At 46.6% G+C, this 21,546-nt stretch overlaps 1 protein-coding gene across 1 annotated transcript in view; it reads right to left on the reverse strand.

The window, feature by feature from the left end:
- Nucleotides 1-4,896: 4,896 nt before the first annotated feature.
- Nucleotides 4,897-21,546, reverse strand: part of BRINP1 (BMP/retinoic acid inducible neural specific 1) — a 110,590-nt gene continuing 93,940 nt past the window's right edge. Inside the window, exons 6-8 of the mRNA XM_035114125.3 lie at nucleotides 19,030-19,266; nucleotides 18,001-18,223; nucleotides 4,897-6,585 (exon numbers count right to left, since the gene is read on the reverse strand). Coding sequence (XP_034970016.1) covers nucleotides 5,445-6,585; nucleotides 18,001-18,223; nucleotides 19,030-19,266 — 1,601 coding nt within the window. The 3' untranslated portion in view covers nucleotides 4,897-5,444. The remainder of the gene's footprint in view (nucleotides 6,586-18,000; nucleotides 18,224-19,029; nucleotides 19,267-21,546) is intronic.

Consider the following 21,546-nt stretch of genomic DNA (forward strand, 5'->3'; position numbering starts at 1 on the left):
GCAAAACTAGTTGGGGCAACAAATGTAACTGTTACCTTTGCGTTAGGTTAGTTTGTACACATGTTCCTCAGGCAAGCAAGAAGCATTATAAGAGTTCTAGGGCACATTCCAGTCAGACAAAGACACCCAAGGCCTGTACAAAGCAGGGCCAGTAAGGGATGTGGCCAGGGAGGGTATGTGGCCTAGGGAAGAGTTCCAAATGTTGTATTCGATGCACAGGCCTGAGGTACCCCACCCTTGCTCTAAGGTGTGCTGACCAGACAAAATACGATTGGGCAAATTTCTTTTTTAAAAAAGCAACCAGCCAAATGCGTTCAGAACCCTTTCACCTCCCTCTATCATGTCAGTCACCTCTTGGCCACCCAGAGACCCCCTCAACCCAGCAGCACCAGGAATGCAGCACACGTTAGCTGTCTGAAAGATTGTATTCCCTCGTATGAACCTGCCTGGGTTCTGAGATCTTCAGGGAAGGCCCTTCCCTCAGTCCTTCCACCCTCACAGGCACACTTGGTGGGGATGTGGGAGAGGGCCTTCTTGGTGGCTGCTCCTAGACTTTGTTACTCCCTCCCTAAAGAAACCAGACTGGCTCCCTCCTTGCTGTCCTTCTACCAGGAAGTGAAGACTTTCTTGTTGTAACAAACTTTGAGGAACTGACTGCTTGAATGAAAGGGCTGGTGCTGTGCTGTTTTTATTGTAATTATCTGTATGTTTTAAGCTTATTTTATATACTGTACTAGCTGGCCCTGCCACGTGTTGCTGTGGGTTATTTGTGTGATTTCCCCTTGTTTCTGCCTGAAAATAAAGGTAAAGGTAAAGGGACCCCTGACTGTTAGGTCCACTTGTAACCGACTCTAGGGTTGCGGCGCTCATCTCGCATTATTGGCCAAGGGAGCCAGCGTACAGCTTCCAGGTCATGTGGCCAGTACGACTAAGCCGTTTCTGGCGAACCAGAGCAGCACATGGAAACGCTGTTTACCTTCCTGCTGGAGTGGTACCTATTTATCTACTTGCACTTTGACATGCTTTCGAACTGCTAGGTTGGCAGGAGCAGGGACCGAGCAACAGGAGCTCACCCCATTGCAGGGATTCAAATGGCCAACCTTCTGATTGGGAAGCCCTAGGCTCTGTGGTTTAGACCACCGTGCCACCAGCATCCCTTTATGCTTCATCTGTAAATCGCATTGAGTCCTGTCAAGGAAAAAGTCGCTTTGAGTCCTGTCAGGGAAAAAGGCAAGGTATAAATACACAACAACAACAACAACAACAACAACAACAACAACAACAACAACAACCCCTTAGAGAGCTTTGCCACAGACAAAATCAGGGCCAGCTACAGATTTGACAAGACCTTCGGCCTTCCATGCTCCCCTTTCTATATCAGTGGGCAGCTGTGAGCAGTAATTTAAAATTAAATGCCCTGGAACACTCATTGTAGCATTGCTCTAGGGTAGCCTCCACCACCCTGGTGTACTTCAGATGTTTTGGACTGCAACTCCCAGGACTATAATGGATGGGACTGAAATGAGTTTTTGTCCCAAAAAACATGGAGGTCACCATGCTGGTGAAACCTGAGATAGTGAAAAGTATAAGATGGCAGCTTGCAACTGCAAGGCATCTGGGCCAAGAATCCACATGGGTGGCCATCAGATAGGCCAGAGATGGGGAACCTTCCTCAGTTCAAGGACCACAAACCAAATGCATACCACCCTCCATCCAGGCAAGGTATTATCACACTTCAAGGATACATTCTAGCCAGGTAGGATTACTATAGGGTGCAGAGCAGGGACATTGAAGGACATGGCTTGGACAGGGGATTGTGTGTGTGTGTGCATTTGGTACCCAGGTCTAAGGTTTCCTGCCACTGAAGTACGAAGTGGGAATTTGCAGAGGCTGCTTCTGCAATTTTCACCTGTCCTTCAGTTGCCAGTTGTGTAGTATCTCTTATGATCCTCAGGCAGGAGTGGTCCTACTGCTGGGCAGCGAAACTGGTGGGCAACAGCCAATCTGTTACTCCTGGTTCCCCTAGTCACTCCTCACTGTTGCCACATGACCTTCCTGATGTTGGTGCTATCCTACATCCTAGGCCCCCAAACGTGGCCTGATTCTTTGGGTCTGCCACCATTTCTTAGACTGGTCCCATCTCAAGAGTTATGAGTGTGAATTATGTATGTGGGAAGGCTGAATAAAAAAGCAGATGGAATGACTTAAGGGTCTTTCTCCTTTCCGAGTTGAAGCACAATGCCAACACCCCACCCCAAAGTCTTAACAAGGACCTACAAAACCTTGTGTTGCTCTGTTGTTTCTGTACTTCAAAGTGTGGTCATTCTGCTGCACAGGGACTGTGCTAAGATGGCACCACTGACCCCCTAGCAGAATAGTATTATCTCCCTTACTTGACTAGGGTACCAAAGTTTTGCATGCTCCCACACTCCCCAGCAGTCACACATTCAGTGTTAATGAGAAAATCTGTGTGGGTATCCATGAATTCACTTTTCACGATAAAGGGCTATGTGCACATACAGCTGAATATGACACAGTTCTTTGAGAACATAGGAGACTTCCTTGTATAGCAGACCATTGATCCATCTAGCTCAGTAATGACTACCCTTACTGGCCAGTGGCTCTTGAGTGTTTCAGAGACTGTTTTCTGCTAGACCTTCCTGGAGATTTCTGGGATTGAACCTTATGGGACCTTATGCAGGGTATATATATGTTCCACCACTGAGTTATGTGGTTCTGATGAGCATAAACCCTGTCTGGCCCACGATGCACAATCTCTCTCTCTCTCCCTCTCCCTCTCCCACACGTTATGGGCATGTATATAATGATTTGTATATAGGATTCTTTCCCATTACAGCTGTAAACATGCCCTCCTCAGTACACAGCTAGTATGTGTGTTGACGTGGGGTGTTGTTGTTTTTTGGGGGGGAGAGACTAGCAGGTGAGATCCTGGCCACCCCCAATAAATGTTAAGTGACTTTATATGAACACCCCTCCAGTCACCACTGTTCCTGCTAGCCAAAATTCTTCCAACCTCAAAACTGGTAAATCCCCATCACCACCACACATACACAAATTACAACAGTATCTTTTGCGTAAACTGGACCAAACTGATCTTCCTCTGGCAAATGAAGTGGGGAGAAAGTTCACTTGAAGGGATTCTCTACAGATTACTCCTTGTGATGAACCAGTCCCCTCACCTCCACCACCACTGGCGTGGTTCGGAATAGTGTCAGCAATTACAAGCGGTCACTGGGGAAACGTGAAAAAGAAAAGGGAGACAAAAACTTCATTTCCTCCCCTCTCCCAACAGTTTTAAATTCGTTTCCACACATAGGCAGAAGAAAAAATGGCGGAAGAGAAATTGGAAGAGGTCCCTGGGGTCATCAAGGGAGGGAGGGAGGGAGGGATGATTTAGGACAGGATCACCACCTTTTGGCCACTTGAGCACATATGCAAACATGAAAAACTGTCACACACCCCATAACCTATTTTATTGGTCAGAACATAATGCTTCTTTCAAGCCTGATTTCAGTGAGGGAGAGGTGGTGGCAGAGGCCATGTGGGCTCTACAGAAGGTCTTTGAGGGCACATGTGCAGCTGCTGGTGCCATGTTGTCAACCCGTCATTGCTGCTTGCTTACACCACCCCACTGACTTCAAATAAATCCCTCTAAACTCAATAGCCTTAATTCTAAGTAGATGTGCATAGAACTGCACTACATGGTTGCCATCCTCCATGTACTTACATGGAAATAAACGTGCCAAGCACCATGAAACATCCATAGGATTTCTTCTTTTCTGGAACTGCCTCCCTCTGCCTATTTACTTGGGATAAAGTCCCCCCACCCACCCCCTGAAGATAGGCAGATTCACCTTAGAATAAATATGCAGAGGACTCAGATGTTGAAGAAAAAAGCATTCACGTTGAATTCCAGGCTGTAGAACAGCGGCAAGGAATGTGTGGCCTTCTCGATGAGGAAACTCTGGCCTGGCGACGGTGAAGACAGCCCCCCAAAGCCCCTCCATCTGGCCCTTGGGACCCACCCCAGACCACACACCCTCTCTAGATTCATCCCTTACTGTCTCTGCTTTGCACCCTATTTGGGTGTTTTTGTCTTACTGGGATGCTCTGTGGATGCCTGGCTGCCTTGAGGAGAGAGAGAGAGAGAAAAAGAGAGGGAGGGAGAGGGAGTGTGTATGTACATATACTAGCTTGGTGTACGAAGGAAAAAACTTCATTCTCATTGCTTTGCCTGCTTTTGTCTCTGGGTTCATCCACCACTATCATGTGGTTCTCTCAGAAAGTTGCCCCAAAGGCAAAGGCAGAGCTAGCTACTCCGGCACCTGGAGCGATGCACATGTCGTGCACCTGGGGACGGGTCTAGCTGCCCACGGTGAGCGTCCCGGGGTGGGGCGGGGTGCTGCACACAGTGAGCGACGAGCGTCCCAGGGGGGTGCCGTCAGTGGCAAGCATCCCAGGGGGATGGCGCGGCGATGTCATCACACACACACACCCGGTGTGACACCCGGGGTGGGCCGCACCCACTGCCACTGCCAAAAAGGAAATGTGGCTCTTGGGGTGAAAAGGATTCATCACCTCTGGACTACAACTCCTGTCATCCCTGATCATTGGCCGTACTGGCTGGGACTGACAATAGTTGGAGTCTGACAACATCTGGAAGGCCAGAGGTCTCCCCATCCTTGATGCAAAATAACTTCTGAAAGATATTATCACTGTGATTTGTAGCATATCCAGGCATTACTGGCTGGGTAAACGCTTAATTCCAAACCATAAAATTATACCCTTTGGCAATGCAAATCAAGAGTAGTAGTCATGGTCATCGGCAAACTCATCCTAGAGTAGTGGGGAAAATGATTGAGAATAAAGCTTCCGTAACACTTCACAAAAGAAATTTCTTTTATCTTTGGCCATTAGCTCCCATTAGGAGAAATGGCAACTCTTGGTACATGTACACAGAATTCTCTCTTTCTCACTCTGGTTTTCTTCCTTTTTTGGCACCTGCATATCTGAAATCTTTACAATTAAGTACAGGGAATCTCAAAAAAAAGCCGTTTCTGCATGTTCTGTAATTCCCTCCCCCATCCCATATTTTTGATTCCCAATCCCACTGAGCAACACCTCAGCAGATTTTCACGTTCTGACCCTTTTTAATGATTACAGGAATAACTAAACATGCCCGGCAGTTTTACATATTTGCTTGAATGGTTTTCTTTCAGTATTCCAATAAACAAAGACCTTTCCATCACTCTCTCTCTCTCTCTCTCTCCCTCGTATATTAATTACATTTTACATTTTTTTGTATTTGTTTAAATCTCTTTCTTTTAACTTCTTTTTTTAATGTTGGGTTGGGGGTTTTGTGTTTGTTTGTTTTTACAGCAAAAAGGTGAGTCTGGGTAGTACCTAAGTACATAAAGTCTTGGTTAGCAGAGCTTGGCAGTCATCTGGTCAGATTGCTTGAGGATTTCGGTGTTGTACAGATCCAGGGCGTGATTCACACGGATGATCTCACTGTTGGTCAGTTTCAGACGGTGCTTGAGCATACAGGAGAAGAGATCCAGCTGGGGCTTCCCTGGCGCTACAGGAGGTGCCAGTCTGTTGATTCGGTCCCGTATATCCAAAAGCAAGAGCATGACGGAGGAGGAGGAGTAGAACTGCCCGCCTTGTGTGTAAGACTGGTTGACCTGTTGCACTGCGCTGCGCAAGAGGTCAGCATTGAAGCGCAAGCTGTATCCAAACACCTGAATGTCTGAGATCTTGATGTAGAACTGACGCTTGTTGGGATCAGAGAGGTCCACGGGGCCCTGGCCAGTCTCATTGCGCATCAGGGAGGGCAGCCGGGTCCGGCTGCGTAGGTAGATGTGGACAGTCTCAAAAAAGGTTTTCCACCTGTTCCCAAGCAGCAGGGTCCAGTTATAGCACTGGCTGTTTTGCAAGCGGATTTTCTCCCAGCGTGGGTAGCCAAATTCTCCAAACGGCATGTTCCAGCCTTCGGAATGGCTTCCACTAAACGGGTTAACGTAGACAAAGAACATGGGGTCCAGGCTGCTGTTGCGCATTTGGCAGATGCGCATGGAGATCCCAATCACCATGTGAATGAAGTCCATCCTGTTTTTGTTGCTCTTCAAGGTGAGGGACATGCGCTTGCGCCACCTCGGGTCAAAGAAGGTGTCCAGGCGGATCTCATTGCTGATGAAGGTGGTGTGTACATACAGGCGAGAGTCCATCTTCTGCAGGAGGTACTTCAGCTCCAGGTCCTGGAAGTCCAAGTCCGTCTCAAAGCTGATGAACTGCTCACTGCGCTCTGAGTCCACATTCTGAGGCTCACAGCGACCCCGTGAGAGACGGTAGCCCTTGTTGCATGAGCCACAGAGGGATATGTTGGCCAGGCTGCACATGGCACAGCTATTGTTGCCTCCAATGATGCACGGGATCGGTCGCTGGCACAGGCTGGTGCTTCCATGGCAGACACAGCTCCTCTGGCTTTCCAGGAAGGTTCCCCAGAACCCGTTCTCATTGCAGTAGAGCAGGGACTGAACCCGGGACAACCATTGCTGTATTGTCCTATAAGGGAGAAAGCACAAGGGCATGAACTCCAAATTTCTAAAGGCAGCTGTCAAGGGTATCATTTTAACTCAATGCCACAAAGTAGAGGTGAGAGAAATGAAGTAGCTAAGTGGAAGTTGTCAATAGGCAAGGAGTTCCAAAGTGTAGATCCAGCCACATTACAATACTGATTTTTTACAAGTGCAGAGTAATAATAATAATAATAATTTATTACTTATACCCCACCCATCTGGCTGGGTTTCCCCAGCCACTCTGGGAAGCTTCCAACATGAGATTAAAAATACATTTATACATCAATCATTAAAAATAAAATAAAAATAAAAATCCCTAAACAGGGCTGAGTATTATGTGACTGTTCTGCACTGGGTTGTTTTTAATCCATCAAAGCTCTACTCAGAGTAGACCCATCAGAGTAAGTCATGCCATCAATTTCAATGGCTATATCCTAAATAGGTATAACATTGGCAACCAACCCATTCACATTCTCTGTGCCCTGCATAATTTCACAAATATTCACACACACACACACACACACACACACACACACACCCATGAAAATGGATTATTGGGGAAAGATCCTGTAACCACCACCACTACCCATAGTTTCCCTTGCTACAATTAGAAACAAGACACTGAGTGCAGCCAACATGTGCTCCAATAAAATCTTTCAAGAACAATCATACATAAATGTATGCATCTAGTCTACCGCCCACCTCACAGATAAGTATATCTTATTCTGCCTATCTGACTGCCAGCCAATGTGGTGTAGTGTTCAGCATGACAATTGGGGAGACCCTCATTCATAGAATCACAGAACTGTAGAGCTGGCAGGGAGCTCTAGGGTCATCTAGTCCAGCCCCCTGCAATGCAGGAATAACAACTGAAGAACGCCTGACAGATGGCCATTCAACCTCTGTTTAAAAACCTCCAAAGAAGGAGAACCCCATTTGGACATCTTACTCATTGGCCTACACCTGGAGGGCCACATCAAAGTTTGCCATCCCTGCTTCAAAACTTCAATCTCCTGTCGTTGAATCCCAACCACATTACAGCCAGCTAGCCCTCTTCTGATGGGACTAACAAGTGGACCACCCTGAACAGATCAGTCACAGTTTTCCAGGACTTCTTAATTCTACCATCATTTCATCCTGTCCAAAGAGCTCTTTCCAACTCCCCCCCTCTTCCCTGGCTGTGCTAATGAATGCCTCATTGTTTCCCCAAAGGCTGAGAGTTCTCAGCAGCTCTGCAGCGACAAGACACTTACTAATGAGAAATTAGGATGCCATCCTTGCAGATTGGGAGGAGTGATTACAGGCGGAGGTTCTGAGAGTCGGATTAGTAGGATTCACGGCACCTGCCTACCTTGACCCCAGAATAATCATTAGGTTGTGTGCTGTATCAAAGGCAGATTTAAAAACGACACAATAGTGCAGAAGAGCAAAGCAAATTGAGGGAGGGAGATGGGAAGGGGGAGGAATGGGGCTGGAGAGATATGGAGTCGGTGTGGGAGGATGGGAAATGGATGGGCATGTATAATTTAAAGAAGACTGGAAACAAAAGCCGGAGAAACACAGAAGCACCAGAATTCCTCAAGATGATGAGGGAGAATGAGGGCTTGGAATGATAAGACTAGATATGCAATTAAAAGATCATTCAGCCCAACTTCAATGCAGGAATCAGGGAATTGAAGAGTCTCTCCCTCCTCTACCTCTCATATCATCTGAAACATAACAAGACTTGGATGTGGATGTGAAGGGTGGGGTGTCTTGAAACCCCCACATGGGACCCTTCTTCTGGCTGCCCAATGACCCAGTGGAGAAGGAAGATAGGACTTATTTACGGTATTCATTTGCTGAAATTTATATGCCACCTTTCCACCACAAGGTGTTCAAGGCAGCTAACAATAATTCTCTCCCTCCCTCCCTCCCTCCCTCTCTCCACACACACACGCACGCACGCACACACACACACACACACCCACACACCAAGGCATGTAATAGTATCCCAACACAATCTCCTCCTCACGTCCCAGTTTACTAAGTTATAGATTGTATTTCTATCCCACCTTTTTCTTCAAGGAGCTCAAGGTGGCAGGCATAGTTCCCCCCTTCCCATTTAATCCCCACAACAGCCCTGTGAGGTAGGTTAGGCAGAGAGGCAGTGACAGGCCCAAGGGCACCAAGTGGGGAATTTGAACCCTGATCTTTCAGGTTCTAGTCTGACACTCTAACCACTGCACCACACTGGCTCTCAAGCTTGCTCTGGATATGTTGCTAATGCTGCTTGACTTCTCTCTTCATCTTCATCTTCTCCCTTCATCTTCATATACATCTTACAAGCTCTTTCCCTGCCCTGCTTCCTCCAACACCTACCTTATTTGCAAGGAAAGCTTTCACTCATGAGGTGGGGAATCCTTTTTTACTAGGGGCTGCATTGCTTAAGGCAAGAATGGGGACGTTTTCTAAACCAGTGGGTCAGCTTTTTATCTTCTTCCCACACCTTTGGCCAACTTTGATGGGTGAGCAGGGCCCTGTGGGGAAAGTACTGGTGAAGTAGCACCCAGCAGGATTGATCCCTTAACTCACTAGGAAATGAGCAGAGGGTTTGGTCCTGCTGGCTGAACTCACCAGCAAGTTCTTCATAGTGTATAGGCTAGGGAATTTGCTTCATGGGCCAACTTGGATCTTCTGGTGGCCACCCTCTGCTCCTAGCTAGGGGGAGTATTGCAAAGTCTAGTGACTGTATCCTGGTGCTTCTCCCCTCCTAGGTGTGATAGAGAGAGACACAGTCACTCACTGCCTCAACAGTCAGGCTGTTGTTGCCTCGGCAGCTGACAAATGAGTCAGTTCTGCACCCACTAGCCTGAACCTAATTTTCTTTTTCCCATAGCTTCAGCACAGTGGGGCTACCCAATGGCATTTGCTCTTCCAGGCAGAACCAATTTGCACATTTCATCCTGTGCAGACATAATACATATTCAGCAACATGGAGGTGCACAGGGAACATGAGGCACTTCCGTCCACTGCCCCTCCTGCCAGTGATACAGCCCAAAGCTGCCTGAAAAGGAAGACAAGAAGGAAGGAGGAAAGAGAGAGAAAGAGAGTGGGGAGGAAGGAGAAAATGAATCAGCAGCTATGTGCTTCCAGGGGTTTTTGGAAGTGTGAAAGGACTTTTATCACATGTCTCGCTTGTGCTGAAGCTGCTAGAGTCTATCACCCCCTCTCCCTCCCCTGCAAGGTAGAAGGAAGCCAAGGCACTGGATGGGGGGGGGGAGACACTGAAATCTATAAATGTTGTTCTCACAGAACAAGCCCAGCAACAAAGCCACATCAACAATGGCTAACACTGCAGAACTCACCTTCTTAGTCTCTGCCAAGGACGGTTCTACATTTTTGCTGAAGGCAAGGATGCATTTCAGAAAACACAGAATCTTCTGGCATTTAAAAAGCTAACCTGACATAATGCATTCTGAGAATGCACCTCCGAAGATGGAAAATAGGGAATGGGATCCAATTTATACAGGCAAAGCACAGGGGCTACACAACCTCTTAGCTTTTAAGGCGCCGCAATATTCCACTATTGTATTTGATACAATAGACCAGTGGTCCTCAACCTTGGGCGTCCAGATGTTTTGAGACTACAATTCCCATCATCCCTGACCACTGGTCCTGCTAGCTAGGGATCATGGGAGTTGTAGGCCAAAAACATCTGGAGGCCCAAGGTTGAGGACCACTGCAATAGACCAAAGGTTTTCAACCTTTTTGAGTCCATGGCTCCCTTGACTAACTACATTCTTTCTGCAGCACCCCTGTGAGACTCAGGACCCCAGTTATGTCCCCCTTGCCTGCAGAGCTGGCAGCCTTTTTCAAACACCCTCCCTTGTGGAGTGTTCCCTCAGCCTCCTCTCCCCTCTCTGAGCTGGTCTCTGAGCTGCCCTTCCCTGCCCTGCCCCAAAGAGAGGTGCCTCCTCACACTGTACCACAGGTGCCTGGCGCTTGTCTGCCCATTCCCAACAGCAAGAGCTGGTGGACTGGATGGCTGGGCTCCCTCACCCACTTGCTTGCTTGCTTACTCTGAGGCCGCCTCAGCTTCTGGCAAGCAGCACCCCCTGGCCAGCCACAGAGGCACCATTCAGCTGTAGAAGTCTTTGGGAGGCAGAGATGCGAGAGGGCATCAGAAGGAGGGAAGGAAAGAGGGACAGATGCCAGTGTGGCCCACAGCACCCATGACCATCATTCAAGGTACCCCATGGTGCCACGGCACACTGGTTGAAAACCACTGCAATAGACCAACAGAATTACCCTCTGAGGATATTTCATGGAGGAGGGGGGGGATACTCTCAGAGATTTTGATTGCTTTCTATTTCCATTTCGAAATCAGCACAGCTACACCCCAATCTGAAGAAGAAAGGCCATATACCACTGGAATGGCCAAAGGGAATATAATTGAGAGTTGTGTAGCAACACTGACAAAAAGGGGAGGGAGACTCACAGCCGTCCCCCTCAAAACAAAAAACTGTCTTAAACTCTTCCTTCTTTCTTTCTTTTGCCAGTTAGGTGCGCATTCATAGAGGTGCTTTCTGAATATATTCCACGAAGGCAGACTGGCAGATGAAACTACGGGACTATGCAAAGATGGCTAGATTGACTGGGAAAATTAGAAATCAGGAGGATCAAAACCTCAATAGAGAATGGGACAAATTTAGATTGTATTTAAAAGAACACTGTAAACACTTGAACTCTTTGGCAGGCTCTGAACCACTCTAGCAAAGTTACAAAGACTTTGGACATATTGGAGGACTATAATTTGGATGAACTATAATATGCAGTTGAAATATTATAGGAAAAGGAACCACGGAGGAGAGGAGGGAAGTCCTAAGATTCAGAAGAATCTTGTTTATTTCAAAATTTAAATGTGTCAATTGTATGGATTATTTTGTAAAACAAAAAAAAAAATCCAAAAAAGAAAAAGTCCATGAGGCTTTTTTTTTACTGCAAATGTGACTAACAATTTTCAGCATGATTTCCAAATGTAAGGGTGATCAGCTCTCTAATGATAATTCCTAGCAATGGGTTGGGCCAAGGTGTCCAACACACACTCACTCATGTGTGTTAGAAGATACACACACACACTCACTCACTACAAACAGAGTGCAAATACACAGGCACACACGCACACACACATTCAGACAGGCACATACAGATGTACACTTATTCAGGCACCCCATTCATCACCTACAAATCACCAGAGGTGTATGTGTTTGGTGCAGGGGAGGGGGGGAGTGAAGTCTTTCCCATCACAGCAATGGGCTAGGAGGAGAGGATGCTCCCCTCCATCCCCCCTCCCCTCCCCACATCACAGCATAGCCCACCACAGTGATGGGGTGAAAGAAAGCCCCGTGCTTTGTTTTCTGAGCCTCTATGGTTTTCTACTAATGGTTTTGTGCCACAGTGAGAAGTACTTTTCCAATGTAATAAATGTGTGAGTTTAGCAGAGGCTTGGCAGGTCACTAGAAGGGGTTTCATGGGCTGGATAGATAACCCAAGAGGCTGATACAGTGGGTATTGATGAACCAGGTTCAGAACCATCAGGGACCTACTTCTCTCAAGGTTATGAAGCAAAATGTACCCTGCTAAGCAATTTCTGTGAGATGAGCCAGCCTGGCTGTTCCAGTCTTTTAGCATTTTTAGCCAGTAAGTGAAGCCAGACCTGTGATTGATGAATGAGTTGTTTTGACACTGGGCAAAAGGAATCCCTGGGGTCCTAAACAGCTGCTGTTTCCCCCTCCCCTTTTCGGTGCTTCTGTCTCATTTTCTATTCCTTGGAAATTGTGTTCTTCTTTTCCCCCATCTAGCAATCAGGACACATTCTTCCTGTGGTGGGTTTCCCTGAGATCAGGTACTCCCTAGAAATTATTTTCTGCAAGTACTACTGCATGATAAGTATGGGTGGATGTTAAAGAACACCTCCCCCCCCCCAAAGTAGCACATGGACTTTTATACAAACCTGTGTCCTCTTTTGCAAGTGAGTTGGAGGGCTCAATGCACATACAGTGTACTTGGCTAATAAAACCATTTTTGTATTCCTGGGGCTAGATCTGGAACTCAGACCACTGATTCACTACTCCTGTGCTACAGGCAGCATTCTCTAGAAATAGCTGCGTTCAAATTCCAAGTGTTCCAATATCTAGAACACTTACAAAAGTGATCTTCTCCACTTGATGTGAAAAAAACCTAAGAAGGGTCCTGCTGGATCTGACTAAAAGTCCATCTAGCCCAGCATCTTCGTTTCTCACAGCGGCAAACCAGATGCCTCTGGAAATCTCACTGCCCTGGCTCCCACCCAAAATATGCAGACAGCTCTTACTTGTATTTATTCAGCCAAGTAACAGTACAGGCTTGGCAGCAGACACAGCACCCATGAGTCATGATTCAGGAGCAATGCAAGAAGTTCAGAAATGGGCGGAAGTGCCAAAGGTACCCCAACCATATTCCCTTCTGTACTCATCAAGCTTTCATTGATTGCTCACTTTGCAAGACTCTTGTGTTTGCAGGAATGCTGAGATAGCAAGTCCACACTCCGCTGGAGCAGAAGGTGAAGGTGTTGCCTGGTTCTAAGCCACAAGGATGCATCTAAGCTACATTTTCACAGCAATTTGCTTTTTAAAATATCTATCTATCTATCTATCTATCTATCTATCTATCTATCTATCTATCTATCATCTAAAGGTAAACTGGGCATGTCCGTTCCTCTCTAATGTTCAATGAAACCACTTGACCGATAGCGTTGAAATTTGGACACAACGCCACATGTGAATAAGAGAGTACTTTCCATACACAGATGTCACACCTGGGCCACGTAAAAAACCCCAAACCCCGTGTTTCAGAACACACAACTCACCCCAAAGTGCATGCTGGGAAATAGAACCCAGAAGCTGACAGTTCCTTTTCCAAGGGTGGGGGCCAAGGAATGGAGATACAGGGCGGAGCCCTTGGCTCGCATTTACATACTAGGCCAAGCCAAGGCTTACAGACGAGGCCTTGGCTCTACTTTACAGACTAGGCCGTGTGGAGCCCTGGATGGGGGGTGGAGGGGCCCGAATAGGTCATGGTTTGAGCCAGGGCGAGGGGAGTCACAGGGATGACCCTGGGGTGGGGGGAGGGGGGACGGGATACCTCATGGGTCGCAACAGGATGGGAGGAATCACAGGGATGAGACACAACGGGGGGGGGGGAGAGGAAAAACACATAGTCAACAGTGGGACTGACACATCCTCCCCCTTTCCTGGGAAACAAGGACCCTGAGTCAGGCACAGCAATGCGTGCCCGGGCCAACTAGTGTGTGTGTGTGTGTGTGTGTGTGTGTGTGTGTGTGAAAATTCATCAGAATTTTAGTGCAAATTTCTCCTTAGAAATATTTTTCTGTATGTAAATTTTGATGGATTCACACATTTCTGCATGCAGTGAGCTTGCATATTGTACTCACTTTACTTATGCAATTGCAACCTTACATGGGGGGGGGGATAAAATAAAAAAATGGAGACATGGGGATACCCACCACCCACGTCTCTCAATTTATTTATTTTTTCCTCACCCATGCACCCAGCAGGTTTTCCTCACTTACTAGGCTTTAGGTGGTAGAGGAAGAAAAAGATGTAGGAAAGTTGTGCTTGGTGGGGTGCCCAAACACAGAGTCCCCCTGCCCAGTGCGCCTAACCGCTGAGGGGTAAAATGAATAGACACAACTGTCTGGCATTTGAAATGGCCACTACTGATTTCAGATATAAGAAGCCTTGGCATATGTTTTGGGTGCGTATCCCTCTCAGCCCCTCCCCTGCTGGAGGACTGAGGCACGACAGGGTCTATCTGGGGGTGGCTCTATCACAAAATGCAAGTTTATGTGGATGGCCCCCCAAACGCTGAGGTAAGCTCTATGGCCCGCTAACCCTAACAACTGGCTTTTTGGACAGAGACTTCCCTCCAGACGCCTCTAACGGGGTACCCTGTTAACGTCACCATTAACAGGGGGTGGGTGAGTCACCACTTCACCACACCCCAATTGGATGAACTATATCGCCTAAATCGCCAAAGTTGTGACTAATGCTATGGGGAAGGCAAAACCTGCAGAGCAGGGGAAATTCCTTCCTGGCTCTGAATACGGCAACCGTCAAAAGAACACAGCAAAGCCTGGCTAGCTGAAAAGAAATGGTTAGAGCAGTAATCAACTATTAATGGAGGGAGGGGAAAGGTGGGTGACTCTCCCGGCCAACTGAATGTTGCGCTGAGTGGTCGGCCGGGCTAAGTAAATGGCCATGCCCCACCCACCACCCTCAGACCGCCACGGATTGGCTGAAGGATGGGTTTGACGGGAACCCATGAGCCTCTGTGGTGGCTGGAGGGGATGGGGAAACATTTGAAAATGACACTGTGTGTCTATGCGAGAGAGGAGGCATCACATTGGGCTGCAACTGCTGCTTACTGGCAAGCTGGTAAGTGGCTATTTTATATGTGGTCCTAGCTGAATCCCACAAATATTTCAATACATTGTTTTGAACATCTGACCTGACTTTGCAGAAGCCCCTCTTCATCATCATATATTGCCAATTGCCGTATTTTCATCCGCCTGCATCAGCTACTCTCGCATTCTCACAAAACGAAAAAAAGCAAAGCAAAACAAAACCCAAAGCACAACAGGCCCATATATCTTCAGTCAAGCTCAGAGCTCTTAAATCTATTACTCCCCTCCAGCCTGCAAAGTTAGCAGCCTTCCCTGAAGCAAACTATGCATCAGCCTGCCCATTCAGAAATCACACAAACAGGTCAGCAAAAAGAAGAAGGAAATGAATCCAGCATTTGATTCAATTTCCATTTGAGTCACTTTTAATTATATTTTTTTAATTAACTTCATTTGCTCTGCTTGTTTGGCAAACAAAATCTATAGATAAAAAAACAAAAAGTGAAACTGGGAGGGAGTATAGCTTTCTAAAAATCTGGATTCACACCTTCCTGCACCATCAAAATTGGCTGAACACAACTTTCCCTTTCAGCATTCAGTTCTATTCTGCTTCATTTCCGGAAGGGCAGTTGAGTGCCAGCACGTTCCTTTAGGCTATAATTGAATATAGAACATGCTATTTCTATTAGACCTTTGTGAATGGGACAGAGAGTGTCACGCTGTTAATATAACCACTCCATCTTTTCAAAGTCAGCGGCACATATTAAATGCTGCTGTCTCGGTCGGGGCATTCACACAGTCAAAATTGCCCCAGCATGGGGCCATATTGGGTCTAATTTTGTGCAAGGTATATTCTAGTAAACTCATGTCAGATGTGTGGCAAAGACAGAGGCTGAACAGTGGACCGTGAAGCTGAGTCTGGGTATCTGTTGAAGAAAACACACTAACTTTCTTCACAAAATTGCTGTCATAATCTGAAACCTATGCTACTTGAAAAACTGCCTCCTGTCCTGAATGGACTCAGCTTGCCTGCTTCCTAAAGTTAGGGGAGAGAATTGGTTCACGTTTTAATGTGAACCAAACTAAGCAAATTCAAGTAGAATAAAAGAGGAAGTGGGAAAGGGGCCAGTTTTCTGTCTTCCTTTCCCAACTCTATTTACTTCTCCAGAGAGAAAGAGAAAGGTGGCAGAAGCCACATGGGCACCAAGGGCAATCCAGGAAAAATTCGCACATCTCCCATTTTGCGGTACAGTCCTCCTACCAACAAAATGGGACAAGGAGAAGCCACTTATCTATAATGCTGACCAAAGTCCCACATTCATGTACACAAGTAGAGAATGGACAAACCTGTCATTTATCCCCTATCCATTTTTAATTTTACAAATCTTTTGTACCATTTGCCCCATTTATTAATCAGTTTGCAATTTTTCTTTAAAAATGCACGAAAATTCATAGCACTTGCATACACATTGCTCCTATTCCACACATTGTTGCAAACAATTCCCCCTAACATAATGCATTTTTGCAGTATTATTTCCAGTAATGTATACATATTGTGTGCAATTTTCTCTAATCTGTGCAGTTTTGTGCAGACTGATTTCTTGCCCTGTGGACAGGGATTCACAAATATCATTTTTGATTACTAGACAAACCACAATTTCTCCTCCATTTTCTCCTCAAAGGAAGATTAGGCAAATCTTACAATTTCAGTTTCTCTCCATTTCTCATTTTTAAGTTCATTTTACCACAAATCCCACTTTCTGAGGGTTTTTTTTTATAAAAAAGTCCTCATGAAAATGTATAATTTTGGTGTGAATTTCTCCTAATACACACATTTTTATACAATTTTACATAATATGTATATGTATTTTTTGCAAAGCATATTCCTTACATTAATTTCTTTCTTTCTTTCTTTCTTTCTTTCTTTCTTTCTTTCTTTCTTTCTTTCTTTCTTTCTTTCTTTCTTTCTTTCTTTCATGTTAGTTTCACTAATAGATGCACACCCAGTATATGCATTTCTGTGTACAGGTAACTCTCACCTTACTCAAGCATTTGGTTTTTGGGGTCCAAACATACAAAACTACTACTACTACTACTACAACAACAACAACAACAACAACAACAACAACAACCCCACACATAAAGCCAGGAGCCCAGGGAAGGAAGATCAAGAGCTCTGGCAGTTTCTCAGGGTCCTTCTGCCACCATCCCAAATCCCAGTAAACACTTGTCCAAATTTGGGAAGCAGACAGGTGGGCTCTAGGATCCTGGCAGAAACCTTGAGCCTCATTTCCAAAGCAGTGGGCACTGCTTATCAAGTTTTGGGAATGTGGCAAGAGGGCTCTGAGATGCTGCCAGAGGCCCAGCTTTGTGCAGGTGTATGGGGAAAATACTGTAAATGGAGAGTGGGTTTCCACAGTTCTCCACCCACCCACCCATTTACCTACTTACTTACTTACTTTTCCTCCCCACACCTGCACAAAGCTGTGATCATGAAGTAAAGGAGGTGTAAAATGGGAGTTACTGTTCATTACTTGGCTGGAGAACAACACTGCAAAATTTGAGAACTGTGAATTTAAAAGAATGGCATTGTTTCAGTTCATGTACTGTTTTGCAAAGTGAGTATTAAGTAGGTTCATGCTTAAATGGGAAGTGAATTGAATTTGTCTCCCTTATGCTCGAGTAAGCATAGAGGGCTATAGAGAGAGCTGGAGTCTTGCCTAATTTGCACCAATGCTCAGATGGAGAAAGAAAGAGCAGTTGTCTCTCCTGCTACTTTTGTTTACTGAAATCTGAGCAAATAATAATAAAAAAGGTTTGCACCCATCTTACACAAAGATTTGCACCCTTCTTACACAGAAAGTGATATACAATAAACATGTTGAACTCTTAATGCATGGATCAAGCACTCTCTAAATATAGTATATCACCCCTTACATAAATAAGGATGACCAGTACCTTTCCCGCGGCAGCTGGTGGTTAGGATTGTGCCGGCAACGGATGCTGAGGCCGAAAAGCTTGCGGGCAGTGCGCTGGATCTTCTGGCGTTGGGCCTCCATGGAACTCTGCAGGAGTTTGTACTGGTTCTGAAGGTCCCAGTCATTCCCCCAGTGCTGGTGGATACTTCCAATGGTCAGGAAATGGTTGTTAGGTAGCCTCTTCATGAAAGATTTAAATTCGTCTGGGAAATACACAAAGACACATATAAAGCCAAGAACAGAGAAAGGGTGGAGGAGTTCTTCTTCTTGTTGTTGTTTTGGGTGGCATGATGCCCTCTTTAATTTTCTATTTTTTTTATAGTTTGTCAAACTTTGGGGAGAATATGAAATTATTGTTAGAGTCCATATATCGCATGCATGAGGTCCCAGATTCAGTTCTTGGCATTTCCAGTTAAAACAGGGGCAGGGAATCTACCGTTTGGGACTTTCCCCAGGCTACATCCCCTACTATCCTCACTTCGTACCCTCCTTTAGTATTTTGACCTGCTATCTTGCTATCTGCCCAAGAACTCTGATAATGCTTCTTGCTTGGCTGGTGTGTGTGTGTGGCATATGAAGGTAAATCTCACATTTTCCCTCAAGCCTGGTTTTGTCAGTGGCACTGCCTATCACTAGTATATGACTCCCCAGAGGTTTGCCCAGAACAGAATGTGGCCCTCAAAATGAAAACAAGGCCCCCCATCCTTGAGTTAAAATGATCAGGAACCAGGTGAGGGAAGATATCTCTGCCTGAAACCATAATGGAAAGCCAACATGACACCCTCCAGATGCCATTGCAGGTCAGGGATGATAGGAGTTGTAGTTCAACAGCATTTGGAGGGAACCACATTGGATACTCATGGCCTTGTTGACTACATCTGCCCTAGATAAGCTGCTGTCAGTTGGAGCAGATGATACACAGCCAGCTGGGCAAATATCTGGGTCTGGTATTGGGTAGTTTTAGTATGTAATTCCTTTGAAACCCGCCTTCTCCTTTCCTCTTCATTACCTGAATTCTCCAGGTCTTTGTAGGCTTCTGTCCAAGATTTTGCCATGTTGGCCAATGTGTATTCCATGATCTGAATGTCGGTGATGGGACAGTTGCACTGTGGGAATTCTTCTGCACACTGACACCCACACTGGCTGTCTCGGCATATATATTCTCCCTCTCCATTGCACATTATGTAGCTCAATGCTGACTGCACAAATTTCTCTTGTAAATACTGAGGAAAGATTAGCTGGAGGCCTATTGAAAATAATTGAGCGTAAGAAAAGAGACAGTAAAAATTCAAGGTCCGACTCAACCCTCAACATTCTGAATATCCTGGAAGCTGACAGGTCTTTGTCTTGTTTTATTCATTTGTTTCCTTTTTAATTGCAAACATTCACACTTCATTGTACCTATGGAGACTCCTGCATATGTAGAAACTGATACCTTATTTCTAGGTGCTCCCTCATTCTGCTTCAGGGCCGGCCCAACGTGCAGGCTGGGTGGCGCAGGGCACCATGGCGCCGGCCCGCCAGGAGGGCGCCGCGAGCTGCGCCCACCCGCTGGCCGATCGGTCCGCCGCGCAGCTGCGCCTGCCCGCCCGCCTGCCGCGCAGCAGTGCCTGTTGCACCCACGCGGCGCCCACCCGCCCACTGCGCTGGGAAACGGGGTGGTAGGGCGCCGGAACGGGGCGGGAGGGCGCCGGAGGGATCCAGCACACCACGGCGCCGGGAGCGCTTAAGACGGCGCTGTTCTGCTTCCAAAATGATAGGCACTCAAGTCACCTGAGTTTTGCTATTAGAAGGAATGGTGTATGGGTTCTATTTGTGTTTTTATTTATTTATTTCAATTTATTAGCAGTTCAGGGATTGTGGCTAGTGGGCAGCTAAACCTTACTCTGAGATCACAGTATAAGCAAGGAATTGAGGGCATGGAATTGAGGGCATGGAAAACTGAGTATAGTTCAGCTTGGATTCTGCTGAGTTGAAGATCTTATCACATCAGCCAGCTACTATAAGGTTATGCTGTGACGTATGAAGCTCCAGAAGGCACCATTTAGAACATAAACACAAATGGATATAAAAGGAGTGTGTCCAGGTCAAATGCCTTTCTGTCCACTCTGTATAGCAATGCTAGCAATAACAGGCGTCAGGCTGCAAGGCAGGTAGACTTGCATCTACTCTGGCTCAAGGTCAAAAATTGAGGCATTTCCTAAGGCTGCTATACACTTGCCACATATTGTTTTGGAAAGTGTGAATTAGGAAGCTTCACTTCTGAATACAGTAAGGTAAGCCCCCAATTGGCACTTGCTTTACTTACACGTTTGCAGCCTTATGTGGTTGGGGTAAAAAAATAAGTAAATGCTCTTCATTTATTTCTCACCCGCACACCCAGCAGGTTTTCCTCCCTTACCAGGCTTTGGGAAAATAGCAAGAACATCCAAGAGCCCACACACGACCTCCCCAGACGCCAGTAAGCAACCCTCTGCCTTGCAGGTGCATGTGTGTTTCAGGGGCTCCTGACTTTGCGCATTTTCCTTGTGAGTCTGGAGCCCTAGAACAGAACCTTTGCAAAAATGCCTTGAGTTCCTTGGCAGAAGGGCAGGGTGAAAAATGTGAAGCAGGGGTAGGAACACCTCTTGCTTGGGGTGTGTGAATGTGGCATGCCTGCCCTCTTTCTCTGGCCCTCAGGAGTCTCCCCAGGCCACACACTTTCTCCCTAGGCCACAACCTTCACTGGCCCTTCCTCAAGTATTTTGTTTTCCTGGCTGGAATGTGCCCTCAGACCAGCTCAGACCATGCCCTCTTGCTTGTCTGGATGGAGGACACAGAGTTGGGCATGTGAATGTGTGTAGAAGAAGAAGAGAAGAAGAGTTTGGATTTGATATCCCGCTTTATCACTACCCAAAGGAGTCTCAAAGCGGCTAACATTCTCCTTTGCCTTCCTCCCCCACCACAAACACTCTGTGAGGTGAGTGGGGTTGAGAGACTTCAGAGAAGTGTGACTAGCCCAAGGTCACCCAGCAGCTGCATGTGGAGGAGCGGAGACGCGAACCCGGTTCCCCAGATTACGAGTCTACCGCTCTGAACCACTACACCACACTAGCTTGATGTACAAAGGCAACATTTACATTTCTTTCTCTAGCCACTTTCCCCTCTGATGCCCTGGGATGTGGCCCCTAGCATGTTTCACAAAAGGGAATGTGGCTCTCAGGCTGAAAATGGTTCCCCACTGCTGATGCAGAGGATGAAATACTAGCCTGCGACTATGAAGGGAAAACGCCAGCTGCACCCATGGACTTTGCTTTCAACATTCACTGACATATGAATGAATGGAGAAGTGAAAGAAAATGCCCTGGTTTTGTCAGCATTGTTTTCATAGACTCACAGAATCATGGGCATGGGGCTGGGGCTAGGAGGGGACTAGCCCCAGCCACACATTGAGAGGACGCAAACAAGGTGCACTCACACAGGGATCCCTGTTCCGCCCTGCCTGGCCGGCATGTCCCCAGCCCCGAAGTTGGCAAGCTGGGCTCTT

The sequence above is a fragment of the Zootoca vivipara genome, chromosome Z2 (assembly GCF_965207765.1).
Source record: "Zootoca vivipara chromosome Z2, rZooViv2.hap1.1, whole genome shotgun sequence".
NCBI lineage: Eukaryota > Metazoa > Chordata > Lepidosauria > Squamata > Lacertidae > Zootoca > Zootoca vivipara.